Source organism: Leuciscus leuciscus (genome assembly GCF_965113295.1).
Source record: "Leuciscus leuciscus genome assembly, chromosome: 5".
NCBI classification, from domain to species: Eukaryota; Metazoa; Chordata; class Actinopteri; order Cypriniformes; family Leuciscidae; genus Leuciscus; species Leuciscus leuciscus.
The window spans coordinates 8,569,429-8,591,805 of NC_138729.1; the positions used below are offsets into that span (position 1 = coordinate 8,569,429).

At 37.7% G+C, this 22,377-nt stretch overlaps 2 protein-coding genes across 4 annotated transcripts; one reads left to right on the top strand and one right to left on the bottom strand.

Moving 5' to 3' along the window:
* Positions 1-40: 40 nt before the first annotated feature.
* Positions 41-6,002, top strand: rad51d (RAD51 paralog D). Of its 2 annotated transcripts, none has more exons than XM_082170732.1 (11): positions 41-191; positions 299-386; positions 1,024-1,085; positions 1,235-1,353; positions 2,799-2,880; positions 3,029-3,163; positions 3,769-3,864; positions 3,940-4,030; positions 4,107-4,177; positions 4,709-4,867; positions 5,563-6,002. In XM_082170732.1, the coding sequence occupies exons 2-11, from the start codon at positions 305-307 to the stop codon at positions 5,659-5,661; spliced, it is 996 nt and encodes a 331-aa protein (XP_082026858.1). In that variant the 5' UTR covers positions 41-191; positions 299-304; the 3' UTR covers positions 5,662-6,002. The 2 variants fall into 2 exon arrangements, with proteins under 2 accessions (XP_082026858.1, XP_082026859.1); XM_082170733.1 differs by having other exon boundaries at positions 56-157.
* Positions 5,798-22,115, bottom strand: lig3 (ligase III, DNA, ATP-dependent). Of its 2 annotated transcripts, none has more exons than XM_082170710.1 (21): positions 21,966-22,115; positions 20,336-20,926; positions 20,115-20,243; positions 17,374-17,586; positions 17,140-17,291; positions 16,886-17,052; positions 15,979-16,056; positions 15,733-15,901; positions 14,606-14,761; positions 14,358-14,489; positions 13,681-13,760; positions 13,432-13,519; positions 13,177-13,254; positions 11,944-12,067; positions 11,697-11,839; positions 11,520-11,594; positions 8,872-9,018; positions 8,260-8,410; positions 8,046-8,143; positions 7,506-7,583; positions 5,798-7,053 (listed from the first exon to the last, which is right to left on the bottom strand). In XM_082170710.1, exons 2-21 carry the CDS (start codon positions 20,877-20,879, stop codon positions 6,820-6,822), a joined length of 3,036 nt encoding a protein of 1,011 aa, XP_082026836.1. In that variant the 5' UTR covers positions 20,880-20,926; positions 21,966-22,115; the 3' UTR covers positions 5,798-6,819. The 2 variants fall into 2 exon arrangements, with proteins under 2 accessions (XP_082026836.1, XP_082026835.1); XM_082170709.1 differs by having other exon boundaries at positions 5,798-7,056.
* Positions 22,116-22,377: the final 262 nt, after the last annotated feature.

A 22,377-nucleotide genomic window follows, 5' to 3' on the forward strand; every position in this document is an offset into this window, starting at 1 on the left:
ATGTAAACCTTCGGAGGCTGTGATTGGTTGGTGCTCCTGTCAATCACGCTGAACGCTGACTGGTGTTGAAATGTGGCGGGCGGCATTAAAGTCATCATGAAGATTACTCTCAAGATGTGAAGATACTCAGAGGAACTCTAATGTGAAGAATACGTGTGTATGTGTGTGTTAATGGGCTTTCTAGCCATCTGGTGAGATCGAGTATTTTGTTATTAAGATGCTTAACGTAGCGTTGTTATTACGTTACCTCTTTTTAATAACGTTGTTGTTGTCGATTGTGTCCTTAAACTCTGTCCAGGGAGTCATGGTGATCTTGAGAGAAGGGATCTGCCCTGGAATAAACGAGGACTTCATTAAGGCTTTACAATCAGAGGACATCAGAACAGGTGTTGACTTTGAGCATCACACTGATACATGTAACGTTAGTTTCAAATGCATCCTTATGGCACTAAGAAATACTATAGTTCTACAATGGCTTTATGGGGTTAAACCAACTACCACAGTAATATCACAGTAAAAATGTATTTCCACTTGTCCCTTTTTTTCTCTTTTTAATGTCAGGATTATTTACTGTGCGATTGTGTTGGGCTCTTCTTTATTGTGTTGGAAATATAAATCTGCATATTGTATTATTAGTAGATACCTGTAGCTATTTTCTCATCCCCAAAGTGTTATTTTCCCTTATGAAACTAAATGTATTTTTCAAATGAGAATGAAAATGGAAACCAATTTAAAATATTAATAAAACCATAATAGTATCTCAATAATACTATAAATAACAGTGCTTAGTATGGAAAAGAGCTGCGTAAATATTCTGTGGAATGTCTCCTTGTGTTCACAAGAAAAAAAATGGCAGGGCATCATATGAGTTTGGAATGACATAAATAAATAATAAGAAGTTTATCCATTTAACTATTGTTGCTGCTCAATCACTACAGTTGTCCCTATTGGGGATTAATAAAGTTTACTCTGTAACTGTCTGTGGTCTTGAATTAATAATACATCCGTGTTTAATTCTTTCAGTTGAGGACTTTGTCTCATGTAACCCAGAAGAACTTGCAAAAAAGTGTTCATTGTCTTACAAGGTATCTGGAATGACTGTTTTTTTTTGTGTGTGTGTGTGTGTAACGCCTATTCAGGCCTCATCTTTAATTTACCATTTTCTATCACAAAGACAGTATAGCTAAACTAAACTGAGCCAAGTTAACTAACTAAATACTGTCCTATCTTTCAGGCTCTAGTAGCTGTTCGGCGTGTGCTCTTGGCTCAGTGCACTGCTTTTCCAGTCTCTGGAGCTGATCTCTATGAAGAGCTCTTGAGCTCCACAGCTATTCTGTCCACCGGCAGTCCCAGGTCCCAAATATATATATATATATATGTGGAGGATTCGTAATATAATATATAATAAATAGTTTGTATATACGCTACAGTTTAAAAGTTTGGGGTCACTAGGATTTTATTTTTAAAAAAATTGAAAGAAAGAAATGAATACTTTTATTCAGCAATGACACATTAAATTGATCGAAAGTGACATTTAAAATGTTATTTATTTGTTTTTAAATATTTTTATTTCATGCTGTTGTATTTCTATTAATGCGGTTTGCAGTTTCCACAAAATTATTAAGCAGCTCAACTGTTTTCAACACTGATAATAATAAGAAATATTTCTTAAGCATCATATCAGCATATTATAATGATTTCAGAAGGATCATGTGACACTAAAGACTGGAGTAATGATGCTGAAAGTTCATCACAGGAATAAATTACATCTTAAAATATATTCTAATAGAGAACAGTTCTTTTAAATTGTAACAATATTTCATAATCCGTGTCGGGGAAAGTAATGCAATAATCCGTGTTGCATTACAATATTGCGTTACTCCCTAAAAAAGTACCTAATTGTGCTACTTAGTTACTTTTTATGGAAAGTAATGAGTTATGTTACTTTTCCTCACCTGGGAATCCTCACCGGCTTGCTTGTGTGTTTTTTAATAACAAAAAAGTTTTGTAAAGGCCCTTTCATTCCAAAAAGGAAATGAGTAAGCCTAAGGCTGATGGAAATGCAAATTCACGGCTGTACAGTTAGAGGCCACAGCTCAAATAAACCTTTCAGCTGTGCTGCTATTTTGCAGGAGAATAGGATGCAGGAGAAGGTCAACACTTTTACTTAAAAATTAAACACAAATGTGATCTTTATCTAAAGTCATTTTTGCTTTAATAGTATGGTTGAATTAGATCATCGAAGGTCAGCAGCAAAGACATTGGTTAATAAAGTGAAATTAAATACATTAAGTATATTTGTATTATTTAATTATGTCGGTTTGCATAATAGTCATTTGCATATTACTGTTTTTATTCATTTTGAGGATTTTTTTTGTGTGTGTGTGTGCAAGTGAGATGAGTAAATGCATGCTCACATTTAGTCTAGAACTACAATAACCATCATGTTCACACAACGCCTGGGGACAGGAGAGGTGTCAGTCATTAAAAGGAAAAACAAAGTAACTTGAGTTACTTGTTTGAAAAAGTAACTCAAATATTTTGCTGTAATTTTAAAAGTAATGTGATTACGTAACTCAAGTTACTTGTAATGCGTTAACTCCAACATTGTTCATAATTTTATTGAATTTCCTATTTTTTGATCCAATAAATGCAGCCTTGGTGAGCATAAGAGACTTCTTTTTAAAAAAAACGTGAAAAACCCAACCCCAAATTTTTGAATGTTAGTGTATGTATTTTGTATTAAGTCTCTGTATTTTGTATTATTTTGTATTAAATCTGTGCTGTCTTCTCCTCAGTTTGGATAAGCTGTTAGATTCTGGGCTGTACACAGGGGAAATAACTGAGCTGATAGGAAGTCCAGGGAGCGGGAAAACACAGGTGACCTTTTGTTCTGGAAACTCTTCTCAGTTGCTTGGTCCTGCTCCACAATGTCAAAGTCCACCTTGCTTTTATTACCTACTAGGGTTGGGTGGGCAAATGAATGGGTGTTCAACGGTGCTCTGTGTGTCTCTCAATCACTTTGTAGGTGTGTTTTAGTGTTGCGGTTAATATGTCCCACCAGCTGAAGCAGACTGTGTTTTACATTGACACAAGGGGTGGTGTGTGTGCCAACCGACTGCTTCAGATGCTACAAACCAGGACCCCTAATATGGAGGAGCAGGTGATCAAAGTCTAATTTATTAGTAGTGCTTGCTAAGGCAAGTATCACTATGTTGTATGTTCAATATTCCGGATCAATAGCATTTGTGTCAATGTTAAATTTCCTCTTGTCCCTTCTTTTATAAAAAAAAGCAAAAATGTGGGTTACAGCGAGACGCTTACCATGGAAGTTAATGGGGCTAAACCGTAAATCTTTAGCCACATAATGTTAATATGATTTTAGTGTAAAAAAAAAAATCACTTCGTAACCATTTCTGTCTGATTTTATATACAATTTTTCAGCACCATGAACCCTAAAACAACTGTAAAATTTATTTAAACAACATAATATAGAAGTTAACAATGGAAGTGCTTTTAGAAAATTCACATTTTTATTCTCCAAAATGCACTTACATTTGACCAATTTACTTTTATTGTAAGTGCCTCACTGTAACTTCCATTGTTACTTTTTTTTAATAGTATGTTCATACATCCCCCCCCCCCCCCCCCCCCGTGAAAATCAACATTATTCCACAAATGCCGTCAAGCTTATTTTGTACTGAACCAGAATATGAATCTAAACTTTACTGTCTTGTATCGTAACTGCTTTTCCTTTTCAATACATAGATGGAGGCACTTCAAAAAATCAAGGTGTTCAGAGTATTTGACGTCTTCTCTTTGCTCGCATGTCTTCAAAATCTAAGATCGAATGGGCTTCAGAAGGTAGGTTCGGTTCTGTGTGAAAGTCCATTGATTGATAGAAGTGGTTGTTTGTAGTAAACTCTTGAATGTGCCCAGGCGTCTGTTGGAGGTGGTTCAGTCAAAGCGCTGATGGTGGATTCAGTCTCTGCTGTGCTCTCATCCATGCTCGGAGGGAAACAAAATGAGGGTATTTGTTTATAGTATTGCACAATACTTTATCATAATATCGTGCATCAGAAGTCAGTTCTACTACTTTTCATCAGGTATGTCCCTGCTGATGCAAGTTGCTGGGGAGATGAAGATGATCGCCAAAGACTTCAACATTGCTGTGCTGGTATACACCTTTCTATTTCCTGTTTATATATATATATGAACTATATTAATATTTCATTCTTTTTGCGAATGAGAATACAATTATTTTTAAAGTCGCCATTAATCTGTTTTGTAAATGCATGTTACAGATATTATTGTGAATGAATCATACATGTGTATATATAAGCATTTTTTATTTTTTTATTTTTTATACCTTGCACTGTTATAATCAATGTCGTAACTTGATCTTCCTGTAAAAACGGGAAGATCTCCAATGATTTAGTCCACTTTTCTTACAATTGGCTCCACCAATTAACAATGGATTGAAAGAACCAAGTCCCCATCCTATTTTTTTCCTTTTTCAATAATCCGTTTAACTCGGATGTACGTCACAATATGGAAAAAAGATCTGTCGCGACTTTACAAATCCTGAGCCAGTATTTAGAAATGTCTGGAAAAGTCAAGGAAATCCATCCCACAGTGACTAGTTTATGACCAATTATCAAAATGTCCTTTGTAGTAGATACTGATATGGTGAAATCTTGCATTGAAGGTGACAAACCATGTGACCAAAGATGGAAATGGGCATTTGAAGGCTGGACTAGGCCAGTCGTGGAGCCATGTGCCACGCACACGTGTACTCCTGCAGAGAGTGGAGAACGCAGAGACTCCGTCCTTACGAACCGCAACTCTGACCAAATCATCACGACAGGTGGTTTTAGTATAAATTGTCTAGATAAGGGGTCTCCAACCCTGCTCCTCAAGATCTACCGTCCTGTAGAGTTTAGCTCCAACCCTAATCCAACACACCTGAACCAGCTATTCAGTACGGGTGTAATGTTCTCAGTTATATTTTTTTTATATCGAACCGTACCGTTCTGCATACTGCGGTTCATCTTAAATCTGACGCCACATCTATAATATGGTGTGTTGAAAATAACGCATTAAACAGACAGACGTAGTTTGCCTAATGTATGTTTTGTTCGATGGATACACATTTTGGGTTCCCAATACATTACAAGAGTGATGATCAAAAAAAAGTGGACAAAATAGTCGCTCTCCTACTTGTTCAATAGGAGTGCCAAATGCTCTTATATAACCAGTCATTTACGCCGTCATCACCCGGGTGTTGATAGCACACGAGCGCAGGTGAGACCTGAACAGTACACGTTGCTATCTGGTTAAACTAAGTCTTGCCAATTTAAACATTCATACATCGAACGTGAGTGATTTGAACAGTTAAGACTCCTACTATTCAGGGTATAGCAGGTAAGTGTGTTGGAGCTGAAGTCTGCAGGTAGGTAGCCATTAAAAAAATAAAAATCTAGACCAATAAAATCTATACTGATTGGGTACACATGGAACATTGCTACAATTTACTGTGTGTTTGCTTTTTTAAAACTTTAGGCTTGTCATCTGGTAGAGGAGTTTGATCTTTGTCACTGGTCTGAAGAGAGGAGCGCCTCCATTTCAGGCAAGAGGAAACTAGAAAGCAGTAAACCTTGACAGAAGTTCCACTCAGTGTTTTCATAGACAATACAAATGGCCGTCCTTCCTTCTTTTGATTTCAAAGACTAAGAGGAATATTTAGAGTCAGTGTAAATATGTATATTATTTCTATGGACTTTTTTTCTTTGATAAGTGATAAGGAACATTTGTGTGTCTTTGTACTTTTCTTTTATGCGTTTACGGAGGTCACAGAGGCCTTGCATTCTTTTTTAAATTAAAATCTTTTACATTATGGTGGCACCTTAATATTTTCTAAATGATGAATGGAGCAATGAGTAACTTAAATGGATGTTTTCCTCAGTACCAACTTTACAAATAAAAAAATGAATTTGTTTTTTTGCATTATGCCATCTCACCTCTGTGTGTCAGTATAAGTCTATAAATTACTGAGTGCACCTTACTGATTAGACAAGAAAGAACCCAATTCTGAAAATTTGTGTGCTTTACAGACACTCACACAATTACTCATAACTGCGGTTCCCTATCGCGTGCTAGACTGACTCGATTCAAGCACAAATCAGTTTCTTTGTGCATAAAAAGCTTGTTTTAATTAGAATGATTGGAGTATTTGAAATGACACGTAACTACCATTACTAAGCTAGAGGGCTCTTGCCCAATTTACTCTACACAATTATCCATTCCACAATCATGCCTCATGGCGGTTACCGTTGTATTATTAATCACTCGTCCTGTGCCCAAGAGCATTCTTCAAACAAACATCCTTGTCAAAACAGATAAATGACACTGTATAATGATGAAGTCATCAAAATCATTACACTTATTGACCTTCTTGAAGAATATGCTTAAGAAATGAGTGTCAGCATTAGTCAATGACACCAAAATAAAGTTTAAAAATCATAAATATGAGAATCCATAGTGAGAAAAATGTCAAAACCAACATAAACTTGAAAAGCTAGGAAACTTTAAAGTTTTTTAGTACAACATGTGTAATACCACAATGTGGTAAAGCTAACAAAAAAATATTTGGAGACATGGTTTAGAAAAAGTTCATTCAACTTGGTCTGCCATGATTGACAGCATTATTACTGTAGCTGCAGGTCTGGTGAAACAGGCATTTTTTCCAATGACATTGCTTGTTAGAGAACAGCAAACCTGAGGTTTGTGCTAGTGTCCTTTGAGCAGTCTCTATCTCGTTCAGCAGGGGGGAACCACCCTCCTCTTTCGGATGCATTCCCAGATCCAGTTGGAGGTGACCCTCTGGGCTGAACTGTCATCCTCTGGCTCTTCCAGTGTATGTGTGGCTGAACTGGAGTCATACTGAGGCACCAGATCTCCATCGTACGCTAGGAAGTAACGTTGAAGCTTCTCAAAGTCCTGTACTGACTCTGGGAGGTAGAGCTTCACCCCTGTGAAAATGTCCAGTAGTGTCTGCTGGAAGATGGCAAGGGTGAAAACGTGTTAAGTGTGCACATTGCTTACACATATTGAGGGAATCAATCAACCTACAAATGGCCATGTATAGTTAATGAGATATGAGGAAATATTTTAACAGCAAAATTCAGCTTCAATTTACTGAAAAATGAAAATTTACTCACCCTCAAGTCATTCCAAACCTATATGACACTTTCTTATGCAGAACACTAATGGCGTTACTTTGAAAAATGTCCATGCAATGAAAGTCAATCGGGGGTCCAATGTGGTTTTGGACCCTATTGACTTTCATTGCATGGACAAATTCAAAACATCATTCATACTTTTTCAAATGAACTGCACTAACAGAGCAAATCTCACCAGAGTTTGCTTTAATTGAACCAAACTAGCCAAGTGTGAACAAACCTTAAGTATAAAGTTCTAAAGCAAGCACAAGAGGTAAAACAAACCTTTTCATTCTTTGGGTCGCTTGTTTGAATCGACTTTAATTTGCTTTGTCCATTGCTGTGAGCAGGTTCTTTTTTTATCTGAAAGAAAGCAATATCACAGGATTTGAGGAGAGAGATGAACCAAAAAACGCATATGAACATGACGTGACAATACAGACTAAACTTGTGTTCAAAGAACACACTTTACCATTTAAAAGTTTAGGGTCAGTAAGATTTTTTTTTAAATAAATGAATACTATTCAGCACGTTTGCATTAAATTGATGTCAGTAAAGACTTTTACAATGTTACAAAATATTTCCAATTCAAATAAATGCTGTTCATTTGAACTTTCTATTAATTAAAGAATCCTGTAACAAATATTACGCAGCACAAATGTTCTCAACATTAATAATAAAAAGTATTTAAGTATATTTTAAATTATAATTTTTCACAATATTTCAGTTTTCACTGTATTTTTGTTCAAATAAATGCAGACTTGAGCATTAGAGACTACTTTTTTACCGACCACAAACTTTTCAACGGTAGTGTGTATAACAAACCTTCTTGGCATCTTGTTTCTCTGTGGGTAGTTTCCTCTTAACTGCAGGAGAGGATGATTCTGTCTTCACTGCCTTTGCTTTGGGGGTATGACCGTTTTCTGAACAGTTGAAACAATTACAGAACATAAGAGCTTTATTAACGGTACTTATATGATGCAGATGACACACTTGACAGCTATAGACCAAACAGGATCTGTTCATGGCAAACGCTTACTGGGCTTGTTAGCTGTGGAAGCTCCATGAGATGTCGAGGGAGAGCTTCCTCCACTCTCGCCTCCTGAGGAGCTCTTGTCATTTTTGCTAGTTTTGGACGGACCAGCTGTCACCTCAAAATCACAGTTCTCCTTCGAGATTCGATACAGGTCCTGCACAAAAAAAAACCCCACAACTGTCATGAAATGGAAGTTGGACTCAAAACTGAATGCGTGATGGCAGCCGATTGTGGAGGGGCGGGGTTTAAGCAAACGAAATATTTGGAGAAGTCCGACACGCGTCACTTGAGAAAAATCTGTTGGTTCACCGGAAGATCAAATTATGACATTGACTAAACATTCTGAGGTCCAAAAAAAAGAAAGAAACCTACACGGATGAGTCATTCACATTAAGATCATGCATTTACAAAATGAATGAGGCCAATTTTCATTTCATGCTGATTTTAAGAGAACATGTTTTCATCGTTTTGTACATGCCAGGAAAAGCTTGCTCTGAAATTATTCACACGTCATATCTTTTGAGACGCTTGATGGCACATTCTGCATTGGCACATTCTTAATTGCATCTCAAAATGCTTACAGATATGCAAATTTAATTTTACAATCAAGGGTACCTTAAGCTGCTGAAGGTTAGTGGCTGTCTTCCAGTCCTTGTCATCACGCATTCGAGTGCATCGTGGGAAGCGGATGGATATGCCATCCGCCGTGTGCATTTCTGACTTGGAAAACTCAGCTCCTGTTATTTCCCACACTGGCGCTTTCTGTAAGCATGAACAAACAGGATATATTCTTCCTCAGTCATACACACAATACAAACTTCTACAGTTTCAGTTCAGTACAAACATCTTAAACATTTGAGTGTTGTATGGTCTATTTAACACATTCATCTGAGTTAAAGAGATAACAAGCTAATAAAGTTCCCTCATTGCTGTTTTTCCCAATCATATCCGATTGTTAAGTCTGACGTCACGAGTGACGTTTTGGGTCCCAAGCGGTCCAGAAATAACAACGGTGGAACCTGTAAATTTATTTACGATCACGTCCTTCTTAGTGAGGCACCCTTGGCGGTAAAAAAGGGTTTAAATTCCTTTAACACCAACAGAGTGGTTAGTGTAGCTCATCACTCAGGTGGCATAATTAAGAGTAGAGTCCTCAATGAAAAAGAAGATTTACGAGGTTGAAGTGAGTTAGCTCGGGACACGAGACACAGCACTGCGGCATAGTAAAAACACTCAATAATAACCAAAACACCAGCGAAAGCGGTAGGTAGGTAGAGAGGACCTGGACTTTGGACCCGGAAAGAGTATTGGTTACGTCACGACTTAACAACCGAATACTCACTGTAAACCAGGCTTTTAACGGTCTCATCAAGCTCATTTCACATTACAAGCACATTAAAGGAGAACTCCGGTGAATTTTTAAGTTAATCTTGATCGTTTTACCTTTGTGAGTACTGTCTATAGAAAAAAAAAACGAACCGGATCGGTGCTTGCAACACGGAGCTGTTACAGTTAATGCCCAGAGCTCCCATTCAGCTAAAACGGCAGTTTTGGGGGCATCGACCTAAAGAGTGTCTTTGTGCCTCTTAACAGACACAAAATGCAATTAAAATATCTGTCCAACATGAACAGGGCCCTTACATGACAACAAGATGCGTTTAGCAACTTAGCCATTGTTTAAACTCACCTAAATAGTGTTTTAGACGGCTAGCTGTAGTCTCGCGCTGAAGTCCCGTGGGAACTCAGTTGTAGCCGGAAAAAGTGCGCGTGATTTTTTTTTTCCCCAAACCACTTCAGCGGAAATCCCGCCCTGCAGCTGATTCTAAGGTTTTCATTGGTCATGTCAATCGTCACTGTTAGGGATGCACCGAAATGAAAATTCTTGGCCGAAACCGAAAACCGAAAAAGAGGAAACTAAGGCCGAAAACCGAAAACCGAAACACCGAAATAAATTATGCCAATTATTAGTACCATTGCATTTATGGCTATGACTGTGTACTAACTTTACTATAATCAAGGCATTGCATAAATTAATATTAAAGTTTCAAAGAATAAATCAATTAAAATGTTATGCAAATATTTATTTAGCACATTGCAAAGTATAAAATTAAATGTTTAACTTGACCCCACTCATGTGTACATTAAATAATAATGTAAAAGCCTACTGGCCTGCAGAAAGGTTTAAAAATGAAATGTTCTCTCATAAAAACAAAGTGCATTTAGGTCAATACTGCCATAGCCCATAATAATATCTGCAGCTATATGCTCATGGACGTGAGTTGCAAAAACCATAAACAGCTAAGGTAAACACACACACCTCTGATAAATGACGGCTGCTCTGCACACACACGCAAGGTCTCTCGCTCCCTCTCTCTGCCGCGCGCGCGCTACGTATGCGCGCTCATGCTCGCTCGCGATTCCGGGAGATTTAAACTAATTTGCGGGCATCAGGGAGCCGCTATCAATACGCGGGAGACTCCCGGAACTTCCGGAAGACTTGGGACGTCTGTGTTTTAAAAATCGCTGTCCGTGGGTCACTCTCAGATATATTGAAATTACGTCCACACCGCAGATATGTTGCTTCAGACAAGCACGTGCAGGTCGCGGTATCTGCTGTTTGCGTCATCACAACATTTCGGCCGTATTGATTCGGTGATAAAAGTCTTTCGGCCGAAAACCGAAAATACACTTTTGGGCCATTTTCGGCCGAAAATTTTCGGTGGCCGAATATTCGGTGCATCCCTAGTCACTGTAACCTAAACCAATTAAATCAGCTGCAGGGCGGGATTTCCGCTGAAGTGGTTTGGGGGGGGGAAATCGCGCACATAGTGCAGGTGGGAGGAGCGTCGTGTTCCGGCTACTACTGAGATCCCACGGGACTTCAGCGCGAGACTACAGCTAGCCGTCTAAAACACTATTTAGGTGAGTTTAAACAATGGCTAAGTTGCTAAACGCATCTTGTTGTCATGTAAGGGCCCTGTTCATGTTGGACAGACATTTTAATTGCATTTTGTGTCTGTTAAGAGGCACAAAGACACTCTTTAGGTCGATGCCCCCAAAACTGCCGTTTTAGCTGAATGGGAGCTCTGGGCATTAACTGTAACAGCTCCGCGTTGCAAGCACCGATCCGGTTCGTTTTTTTTTCTATAGAAAGTACTCACAAAGGTAAAACGATCAAGATTAACTTAAAAATTCACCGGAGTTCTCCTTTAACATTAAGCATCTCTTTAGTTGTATTTGGAAGAGGATTGGCTCAGTCTTACTTCTGGATCACGGATAATGAAATCTGGGTAATAGTTTTTGACAATCTTCAACCATCCTGGGATCTTGCTTGGATCCTAATGGCGAGATAAACAGGAAACGTACATCATGCAACTTTCATAAATCTGATATGGCAATGTAGGCAGAATAAAATCTACTGAGTAAGTCATGAGATTTACCTTGCCTATTTTGATAACGTCCAACTCCTTCTGCAGTCTGGCTAAGGTGGCGTCATCATAGCCTCCTGAACACTTGGTCACAGTGCACCACTTTCTGGATTCTGGGTCATAGCAGCCCATGAGGAAACTGGACATAATTCCACCTGTGTGGCAGACAGAAACATAATATTTCAAAATTGTGCTACACTAGCATCTCTGAAGTTCAATTATTGTTTAAAACCATTTGGATTGGACTGCTGATACTGACCATTTGAGCCTTTGCCATAGAAAGCTCCAAGCACCACAAGGTCAGCGGTGTCCGCCATTGCTCCTTCATTCAGATAGTCTTTCTTCACCTTCAACCAGTGACGCTTTCCTGGTTCATAATGCCCCTGAAACAGTAATAAAGCCCAGATGTAGCATGAAGTGATCTAGCAAACACAAATGTATTAATAATAATTTGTTACATTTACATAGCGCTTTTCTGGGTACTCAAAGCGCTATACATATGGAAGGGGGAAATCTCCTCAACCACCACCAATGTGCAGCATCCACCTGGATGACGGCAGCCATATTACTCCACAACACACCAGCTTATTGGTGGAGAGGAGACACAGTGATGAAGCCATGATGATGGACAGAGGCCAATGGACAAAATTGGTCCAGAATGCCGGGGTTACGCCCCTACTCTTTTTCGAAGGACATCCTGGGATTTTGAATGACCAGAAAGTCAGGACCTCGGTTTAACCTCTCATCCGAAGGACGGTGCTTTTTGACAGTAGTGTTCGGGCGTTAGGACCCACACAGACCTGAGAGCAATAAGCTCATCATACTATATACGAAGCTCTCAACATTAACGCTTGTGCGGGACAAGTGTTTTTTTTTGAAGGGGCAAGTGAAAGAGAATTTTACTTGCCCGACTGGACAAGTAGCCTGATTAAAACCTCAGTAACAAAAATAAAACAAGTGAATCACCAAAATGCGAGAATGATTCTGATTTTATAACATTCTTGAATGAATCAGCCATTTGAACAAATGGCTCAATGACTCACACATTAAGATGGTCACTTGGCGGGAGCCACCTATTGGTGGTTTAGTTTAATGTTTAAAGTATCATTCCCCCCCCCCCCAAACATTTCTTATTTGTATATTCAAAAAATATTTAAAACAATCTCATAACATTATTTAATGCAGTTTTCTTTTTTTTGTGTAAATTACTTTTTTTACTCTGACAAGTGAATAACCGACTTGTCTGAAGGACAAGCACATGACAAGGCTTAATGTCGAGCCCTGATACTATTTTTGCAACATGTATACTGTGCGCTGTATGCAAACTTTCCGTGAGAATGGAACAGACGGGAGCAGATTTGTCTCAGTGTGTAAAGGCCTTCAAACGTACATCATGAAGGTTATAGCAAACCATTTCAAGTGCTTTAAGAGGTAGCATACTGTGCAGTTTGCAGTACGCTAGTATTACATTCGAAACAAAGCCAGGCTGTACCTTGAGATCCTTCAGAACCAACCCCTCCAGTCCCTCTCTGATGACACGTGTGATCATTTCTGCCAGGTCAGCAGCTCTCTGTTGGAACACAATGTCATTCATTAGCCACTATAAAATCATCCACCTTGAAGTCTTACTATAACATCAATCATCAATTAACTTGACCTACCCACATATTGTTAAACATTCTAGAATATTGAGGACATGCAAGATGGGTAGAGAAAGAAAAACATACAATAACACTGCAGAACTGACCGTGACATGCTTCATTTCTGAGAACAGAATCCTGTTAGGAACTTCCACCATATTGTCATGGAGAAACTTTCTTCTTTCACAGAGAGGTCTGGAAAACATCACCACATCAACATCTTTCACGTCTTAGATTGAAAATATCAATTAACCTTTAATATAAATGTACTTTAGATAATAATAATAACTTTAGATAATTTAGGAAATAACTTTCAGATAAATGATAAATAAATGCATTACTTAAGGTTTACTCACTTGTCCATGAGACTGACACCATTAAAATAAATGCAGTCGAACACAAACAGACCCACTTGAGCATCCTGGAAAGCTGCTTTCTGGAAACACACAAAAACAGAACAATGCTCTTAGTTCAGATGACTTCATAAACGTTTAAAAGTTGTTGTTTAAGCAATGAATACTTTTATTCGGCAAAGATGCATTCAATTTCTCAAAAGTGACACTCTTTATATTCATTTTTTTAATACATTTTTTTAAATCAGTTAAATATTAAATTAAAATAGAAATATTGTGTAATAAATGTAATAATTTCCCTATATTTTTGATCAAATAAATTCAGCCTTGGGTGAACATAAAAGCAAAACCAAACTTTCGAATGGTAGTGTATTTGAAACAGACTGCGATTTCGGCAATCCTATCAGATCATTACAAATCACACTGTACGACATGGATGTAATAAACTTGGGTACATGTCATACATGTAATGTGATGTACAAAGTATATCACTATGGAGATTGTGGTTTTTATGAGCGCTGAAAAAAAAAGTAAACTAAAGAGTAGAATATAGACGTGGTCATAGTTAGGGAAAAGAGGCCAACTTGGCATGCCAATTTTGTAAATTAATTTTGCCCAAAATCGTACAATGTGCACCAGGGAATTAAGGAACACTAAAACAGCATTGCTCTCTGGTTTACCTTGTGGACTCCAAGAGTGCCAAATGGCAGTGGTTTGCTAGACTGGGTATCAATAAGAAGAACTTCAGCATCAAGGATCATGCTATGGCCACCAGGAAATGCCTGTGGTATGAACTCTTTAAAATGAGCAACCTGCAGGAGAAAAATCAGATCCTTTTAAAATAAATCTTTGATTTTAAACACACACACACACCTATCTTTATATTATATATTATGGCTAACAGTTGCTGGGGGTCCTGAGTCCTGACCTTGTGTGGAAGTACTGGTTTGAGACTTCGACTGAAGTAACTAAAGTGATCGCCATTCTTATGGACCTGCACACGCTCCCCATCATACTTGATCTCAGAGTACATCCCATTAGGACACTTCTTCATGGCATACTCAATGGACTTGCATGCCTCTGCCTACAAGAATAAAAACAAGCAGAAAACACCATTAAGAAAACCTTAGTAAATATTAGGCATAATCTTTCGAGTCAAACATGATTAGAACAACATAAGGAGTAAATTATGACAGAAATGTTTAGGGCTGCCCCCAACTAAAGATTTTTCTAGTCAACTTGTAGTCATTCCTTTAAGCCATTAGTCGACTAATCGCATGCTTGTATTAATTTAAATTACTTAAATGGAGAATACTAAACTAATAAGTCTTTAAAATATATAGGCAAAATATATAGCCTATTAAGCCCAAGCGCACGCATAAAGCGCTGGTAAAAGTAGCCTAATTATTATGAATGTGTCAGAAAAAAAAAAAGGAGAAAAATTATTATTTGTTTTCTGAGTCAGTATACGCTGAGTTTCGGTACATTTTTATGACGTCCTCCACTTCACGGAGACGGCAGAAAGGAAAAACGTTTTGTTATTGTGAGCTTACACAAATAAAAGTTTACCGTTTTTAATGATGTATTACTCTTATCTATGACCAAAAATGAGTATTTTAAGTTCTTTTCGCTGTTATCAGGAAAAAATGCAAGTGATCGCACCTTCATGTCGTGCAGTAAAGCACGCAAATACTTCAGCTTTCACACTCCGCACAAACACTTGTATATGCCCCTAATAATAGCACACATTTATCTAGGTTAAAGTTAGAGAGAGCGGCAAATTGCTACTACTTGCATGTTTCAAATGATAAGCCATATATGAGGTTGATGGATGATAGGGGAACGTTTGGATTTCCTGCCCAACATACTGTAATTACCCCAATGACACGCCGATAACGATCTGTCCCACATGACTTCGCCACAAGTTTTAATTTTTTTTGGCTAACCAACTAATAAATTTAGACTAACTAATAGTCAACTATTAGGGGGCAGCCCTAGAAATGTTCCGTTTTTGTTTTTGTGAACTATCGGTTTAAGAGCACAAGAGACTCAGACCAGCATTGGCTGTACGGGGGTCATCAGAGACGCCTCCACACTAAGGATCTTTCGGGGTCCTGTTCCATTAGAGGCATCCTGCTGGTTCCGTAGCACCCTGTCAACTACGTCACCAAGGTTACGGGAGGCTTTGAAGGCATCATATGCGTTAGGGTCCACAGCATCCAAACTGATGAGAGAAAGGTTACACTGAGTGAGACAGAACAAACACGATGCCTTTAGGTACAATTTGCCAGCAACACTTACACGTGCTTAGCCCCCGAGTTAATTTTCAGATCATGTTTGACCAAACGAATGTAACACTTCAGATCATTTCCGGTACATCTGGGAATCAAGAAACACATTTAAAAGTTAGCATCCTCAAAATTCAAACAAATGTAAAAGTTTAGTTTTTTTTTAACCCTCTGGTACTGTTCTGTTCGCGTGTCGGTCAAAAATGACCGCATTTTTTAAAATTAATATTTTGTATTTTTAGGGTATTTTATGATACTAAATTAATTGATGTTGTAGTTATATAATCAATTTATAATTTTTTTTAAGCATAGACCTGAAAATGAAATTTCCAATTTGAACAGTCGTAAATCTTAAATGCTTTGGAGCACAAACTTAAGTTTAGTCTCTTTTTAAAGATGACAATTGGCAGATTATTGCTGAAGTGAAAAGTTCTTTTTTTTAAATGTAACTTAAAAAAAGTACAAAATAATTTTTTTTATATGAAATATGTATTTTCCAAAACACGTTTTACTCTAAAACTGTGAGAAAATCAAAGCCATAAATCTAAACAAGCTGTGTTCCAAATTTGAAGTTGATATCTCAAAAAAAATTGCTTTTAGTAAGAATTTCTTTGCGCGCAGTACCAAACGTTTGCAATAGATGAAATTAGTCACCCATTAATTTCCAATGCAGACATTTTTGACTGTGAACAATACAAGTTTTACAATAAAAAAAAATTTCAGGGGGATTTAACCTTTTCCAATCATGTCTATGATTTTTGTGTGTGTGTGTGTATGTGTGTTCACACATCAAGTGCCAAAACCTTTACCAAGTTTTGTACCATTCTGATGAAGTAAAAAAAAAAAAATTTTTTTTTTTTTTACAGCACCAGAGGGTTTAAATAAGCATTTTATATAATCAAATATTTAATATTTCTGACTTTTTAGCAATGTCCTGCAGCTCTGTCTGCTGATCATCCTCCTTTGTGAGTAGGGCCAGACGGCTCAGTGAAGCATCCACCTCCTGGATGGTCAAAAGACTCTTGGCTGCTGGAGGGAAAGACTTGCTGTCCTCGAAAAACATCCGCACTGTCTCTGAAACATCTCCCTATATGAAAACGATTAAGATCAATGAAGGAAAGGCTCAAATATTTCTCTTCTTGGACTACTTTTGTAAAAGAAATATGCAACAAACCTGTTCCAAGTCTTGCACCATCTCATCCTGACTGCAATTCAATATGCGGCTGAAAAGCTTGACAATTTGTTTGTCATTGAGGTTGTACACATTTTTAACCACTCCTGGGAGGAGAAGCTTCAGCGTCAGGTACAAATCTCCTCTGAATTTGTCTGTGAAGATGTGGGAGGGAGATTAACAGAGATCACTTTGAGACTGCTTGTGTTAATGATGGCCCAGATTATTCATGCTCACCTCCACCAGAACCCTTTGTTAAGAAGTCTCTGATGATCTCGGTTTTGGCGTTGTAGCCTGACTTCTCTGCGACTAAGGCACAGAGTTTGCGGAACTCCCGCAGTAAGTTGTCTTTATGGTTGGGGTCACATAATTTAGCTGATAAAGCACTGCCCTGAGTGGGTTTGGCTGGAGACGGTCCAGGACTGGAGGAAGAGGAACCGGCCTTGGTAGCTGAGGACACAAGAGTGTTAAGCCTTGTATTAAAGGGGTAGTATAATGCCCTTTTCACAAGATGTAAAATGAGTCTTTGATGTCTCCAGAGTGTGTATGTGAAGTTTTAGATCAAAATACCCCACACATATTTTTATATAGCATGTTAAAATTGTCACTTTTTGAGGGTTAGTAATAATGCACTGTTTTTGTGTCTGTCCCTTTATATGCAAATAAGCTGCTGCTTCCGGCACAGGGGGCGGAGCTTCAACAGCTTGTGTTCTTTTACCTCACACACATGGCACTGAAAATTTCAACAACTGTTAGCCTTTTATGTTCAAACCGGAGTCAGACAATGATGGAGAGACTCGAGAAGAAGTGACATGTAGAAAGCAACAGGACATTTCTGAATGGTTAGTTGAAGAATTTATGCAGCTGATGTGGAGTTTACCATCTTCTAGTCATTGATTAGCATATACTGTCATGATAATCTATAAACCGCGTTCCCGGGGGCAGGGTTTTAGTAAATTTTAGTTTAGTGATGTCACTAACCCAGGAGGAATGTCTTGTAGTCCCTACCAGCCGTTTGTTGTAGTTCTTAAAAAAAATTTCTTTAAAAGCAAATATCTTCCTTTGCTTTGAACTTTGAGCGTTGTAAAGTAAAGTTAGAAAAGTGAAATCATAATCAACCACCCCTTTAAAATGGCAGAGCACGAGAGCATGAATTGATAGATCGCTTTATACATCAGTGGCTCAAAATGAACAGTGGCAACTAAAAATGGGCAACAGATTTATTTTCCAGCAGGCAAGCCACTTTATAAAATAAATAGTAAGAATGATAACATGACCCTCGTCCATGTAAACTCAAATCAATACATACTAAAGCCGGGCTCAGACTACAGGAGTTTATAGATCTCAACTGACTGAGAAATCTGGTTGAATCACACACATAAAGGCTGGAATACACTACACAACTTTTTCTCAGATTTTAAAAGTCGTGTAGTGTATTCCAGCCTTAAGGAGAATCTTTACAGAGTTTCTTCTTTCAAATCTCAAACCTGCACACACTACAAGATTTGAAAATCATGGCGCATCACACACTACAAGATATTCTTAAGATTATCATGCCAGATTTAGCAACTCGTATGTATACAATATATATACTGTGTCGCAGCAACTTGCTGAAGACATTATATGAGGAGACATTATAGTCTCAGGCAGTCCTGTTGTTGCCACAATTCGACCAGCTGTTCCTTCATCTCCGTTATCTACCGGATCCGAACAGCTGCTGCATGTTGTTTCACAGTCGCCATTTCAAAAGTTATGTCACTTCCGACTCTTTGTAGACTTGTCTCTCATTAGCTGTTGTTGAAGTACTGATGTCATCATAGTCGTAATCATCCCGAATTTAAATCCTAAATATCAAACAGGTTTGATATTGTCGGTGCAGCCCCAATGTGTCCTCAGGCAGATCTGGAGGCTTAAGATTTGTTCTGTAAACGCCTCACATTACCAGATAATCTGGGCCGAACATCTGAACCAACAGACGCCCTGGATGCGATTTTTTTCTCCAAATGTCAGGAGGGGTAAATCGGGCATAAAACGGCCTAAAACTCCAGTATTCTGAACCCAGGTTAACTGTCTATATACAGTTTTACTACCAGTAAGAAAAATTTATGGCTGGTAAAATCTCAATCCATTTGTGTGGCAAAAAAATTATTTTGGATTCTGTATATCATGTTTAAATCTCTACAACAATCAAGTTACATTACAATTCAAAAGTTGGGCATCAGTAAGATCATTTTTGGGAGAGCAAGGATGCTCTCCCAAAAGAGAGCATCCTGGTGGTGGCGCAATGGACAAGACACATGCCTTTGGTGTGAGAGACCCGGGTTCGAATCCACTGTGAGACACCAATGTGTCCCTGAGCAAGACACTTAACCCCTAGTTGCTCCAGAGGCGTGCGACCTCTGACATATATAGCAATTGTAAGTCGCTTTGGATAAAAGCGTCAGCTAAATGAATAAATGTAAATGTAAGGATGCATTAAATGAATCAAAAGTGACAGTAAAAACTTTTATATTGTTACAATAGATTCTATTTCAAATAAATGCTATTAAACTTTCTATTCATCAAAGAACCCTGAAAAAAATGTATCATGGTTTTACAAAAATATTAAGCAGCATTGATAAGAAATGTTTCTTTTACACCAAATTGGCATAATTAGAATGACTTCAGAAGGATCATGTGACACTGCAGACAGAGTGGCGTAATGGTGCTAAAAAAAAATTCAGCTTTGTCATCACAGAAATAAATTATATTTTAAAATATAATCAAATAGAAAACACAATAGTAATATTTTACAATATTGCTGTTTTTCACTGTATTTGATTAAATAAAAGCAGCCTTGTCACGCATAAGAGACTTCTTTTTAAATTATTAAAAAAACTGATCCCATATATTTGAACTGTAATGTATCTTAAGATACACAAAAGTTACAAACAAAAATAGCAGCAAAAGAAAAAACCCATGCCCTCTTGGTGTCGTACCTGTGAAGCCAGAAAACTTGCGAGGAGCGTTGACTGTTGGATCAGCGAGCGGTGCTGACAGCTGCCCACTGTTGTTTAACTTTGCTTGCACTTTCTTCTTTGGGCTTGCATTGGTTTTGGCTGCCAGATCTATTAAAGAGAAGAGAGACTGTTCAGCATATGTCAGGTCTGCAATGACATCTGATGCAAACTTAACTGAGAGCAAAACAGTGGCCAAATACCTGAAACAAGTTTATTGATTAGTTCTTTATCCTCATCCTGAAGTTCCTCCCATCCCTCCAGCTCTGTGATGTCCTCGATTTTCTTTGTGGTGGCGCGCGCTCTCTCCAGCTTCTCAAAGATGCACTTTACATGGTACCACTCCTTCATTTCCCCTGCAGACTCACTGAACGGGTTCGGTACGATCTTACCAATCCGGACCAGCCCCTTCATGATCTTGTCTTTGCATTTCTTGCACCCAGCCGTGCCACGTTTGGCGTATTCCACGCAGTATCTCTGCTCTGCCATGTCTGGTTGTTCACGTTGCCACTCAGGCCAAGAAACGCGGAAATATGAGCCGGAGCTGAGAGTGAACTGTCGAATTTGTGGCACACAGAAAAAGACGCCACTGGGGCTAGATGCAAAGCCCCAGGGAAATGTGAGAGCTCTCGAGCACTGGAGATATTGACAGTTTAGTGTTGCTCTGAATAATGTTTCCCTAAAAGGTTTTGGCAAAGATGATCTGCTTAGTGTCCTCACTATCCCACCAAACCAAAAACTGGGCATAAAGTTCAAAAATAGAGAGTTTTCATCTTACACAGCCGAGGTAATTTCTGGAAGAAGAAGAAGAAGAAGAAGAAGAAGAAGAAGAAGAAAAAAGAACAGTGAATGATCATGATTAAACAGTATTCAGGGATTTTTTTTAAAATATTAACTGGGGTTGTGTGGAAATTAAAGTTAACTTAGGCTAGTGAGGTGTGGATAAGCTGATTCTGAAATCACTTTATTTATTCCTTCTTTACTATAGCGTTAAACAACAAATGCCTAAAAATTATTTAAAAGGTGAAAAAATGCAAAATAAGGCATATAAATTTAAACCAAATTTAGTCAATTTAAAAAATATACAAAATGTACTGCAGAGGAAATATTATCATAATATTGTTATAATATGAAATAATATTATAAACGACTTTATCTAACTTTAGTGTAGACATTGATTAAAAAGGTGACTCACAAATTTGTTCTGTTCAGGTGTCACATTATAAATAAAATTGCACGTGAAACTCAAAACATAATATCTTATTAGACCAAAATAACATTAGATTCCTTTTTTAATACAATGGGTTACGTTGGGAAACAATTGTAGATGGCGAATAATAATAATTTAAAACAAATGTATAACTTACAAGGTGACAAAATGGTAAATAAGGTAACGTTAACGCTCTATACATTCAAATCAATACTTTGTCTTTAAGTTCCCAATACTGTCAATATGCTGCATTTTACTCAAAGATCATAGTTATATTTTCTACTAGTGAGTTTACATTTACGTATATGAAATGAATCAATTATAATATAAAACACCTACAATCTAACACAATGCGCTGCAGAGTAATATATAAGCAACTTTATTATAAATAAAATAAAAAATCCTACAAATGTCATTTTCAAACAGCATGTGCCGAAATTGAATGTACTGATAGAACAGTCATTCAGAAGTATGTTTTTAGTGGTTCTGTTTACGTGTCGCTTTGTTGATCAACGTGGAATTAGCTCACATGCTAATCTTAGCTGAAATATGCAGCAGTGAGTAGACATACAAACAGCTAACTGTGAGAGATTTTACAGCAACTCGTCTCAGTTTCGTTTTACCTCAGTATTTTGTGCAAGTCGATCCCCAGCTCCTTATGCACCGGGTTTCATTTTAAAAACAACGTAATGTGTTAGCATAAGAACATGATTTCTGGATTGTGTGCGGTCCCCTTTAAATCACACGAGCGCTTCCTCTTTGTTTGCAAGTGTTTCCTGTGCAGTGCGCATGTGCACCAACAATACCGATGTTTTATCTTAAAGTTATTTATTTTTGCATACATTTATCGACCTGGTTTTTAGACATAAATACAAGGTAAATTTAGACTTTGAATGTATTTCAATATGTTTGAATTCATTGCGTTAACAACAATAATGTCACGTTTTGTTCTACAACACATATTAAAACCTCAAACAGCACTCTGTTGTTAATAATAATAATTGTATTACTTAAGTATACTTATACTTAATAAAC

Coding starts and splice junctions, on each gene's coding strand:
- rad51d (XM_082170732.1), top strand. CDS start 305: ATGGTGATCTTGAGAGAAGGGATCTGCCCTGGAATAAACGAGGACTTC. Junction 1,086..1,234: donor AGTGTTCATTGTCTTACAAG/GTATCTGGAATG, acceptor CCTATCTTTCAG/GCTCTAGTAGCTGTTCGGCG. Junction 4,031..4,106: donor CGGAGGGAAACAAAATGAGG/GTATTTGTTTAT, acceptor ACTTTTCATCAG/GTATGTCCCTGCTGATGCAA.
- lig3 (XM_082170709.1), bottom strand. CDS start 20,879: ATGCCCAGTTTTTGGTTTGGTGGGATAGTGAGGACACTAAGCAGATCA. Junction 13,255..13,431: donor CAGAAATGAAGCATGTCACG/GTCAGTTCTGCA, acceptor GTGTTCCAACAG/AGAGCTGCTGACCTGGCAGA. Junction 9,019..11,519: donor TCATTATCCGTGATCCAGAA/GTAAGACTGAGC, acceptor TCATGCTTACAG/AAAGCGCCAGTGTGGGAAAT.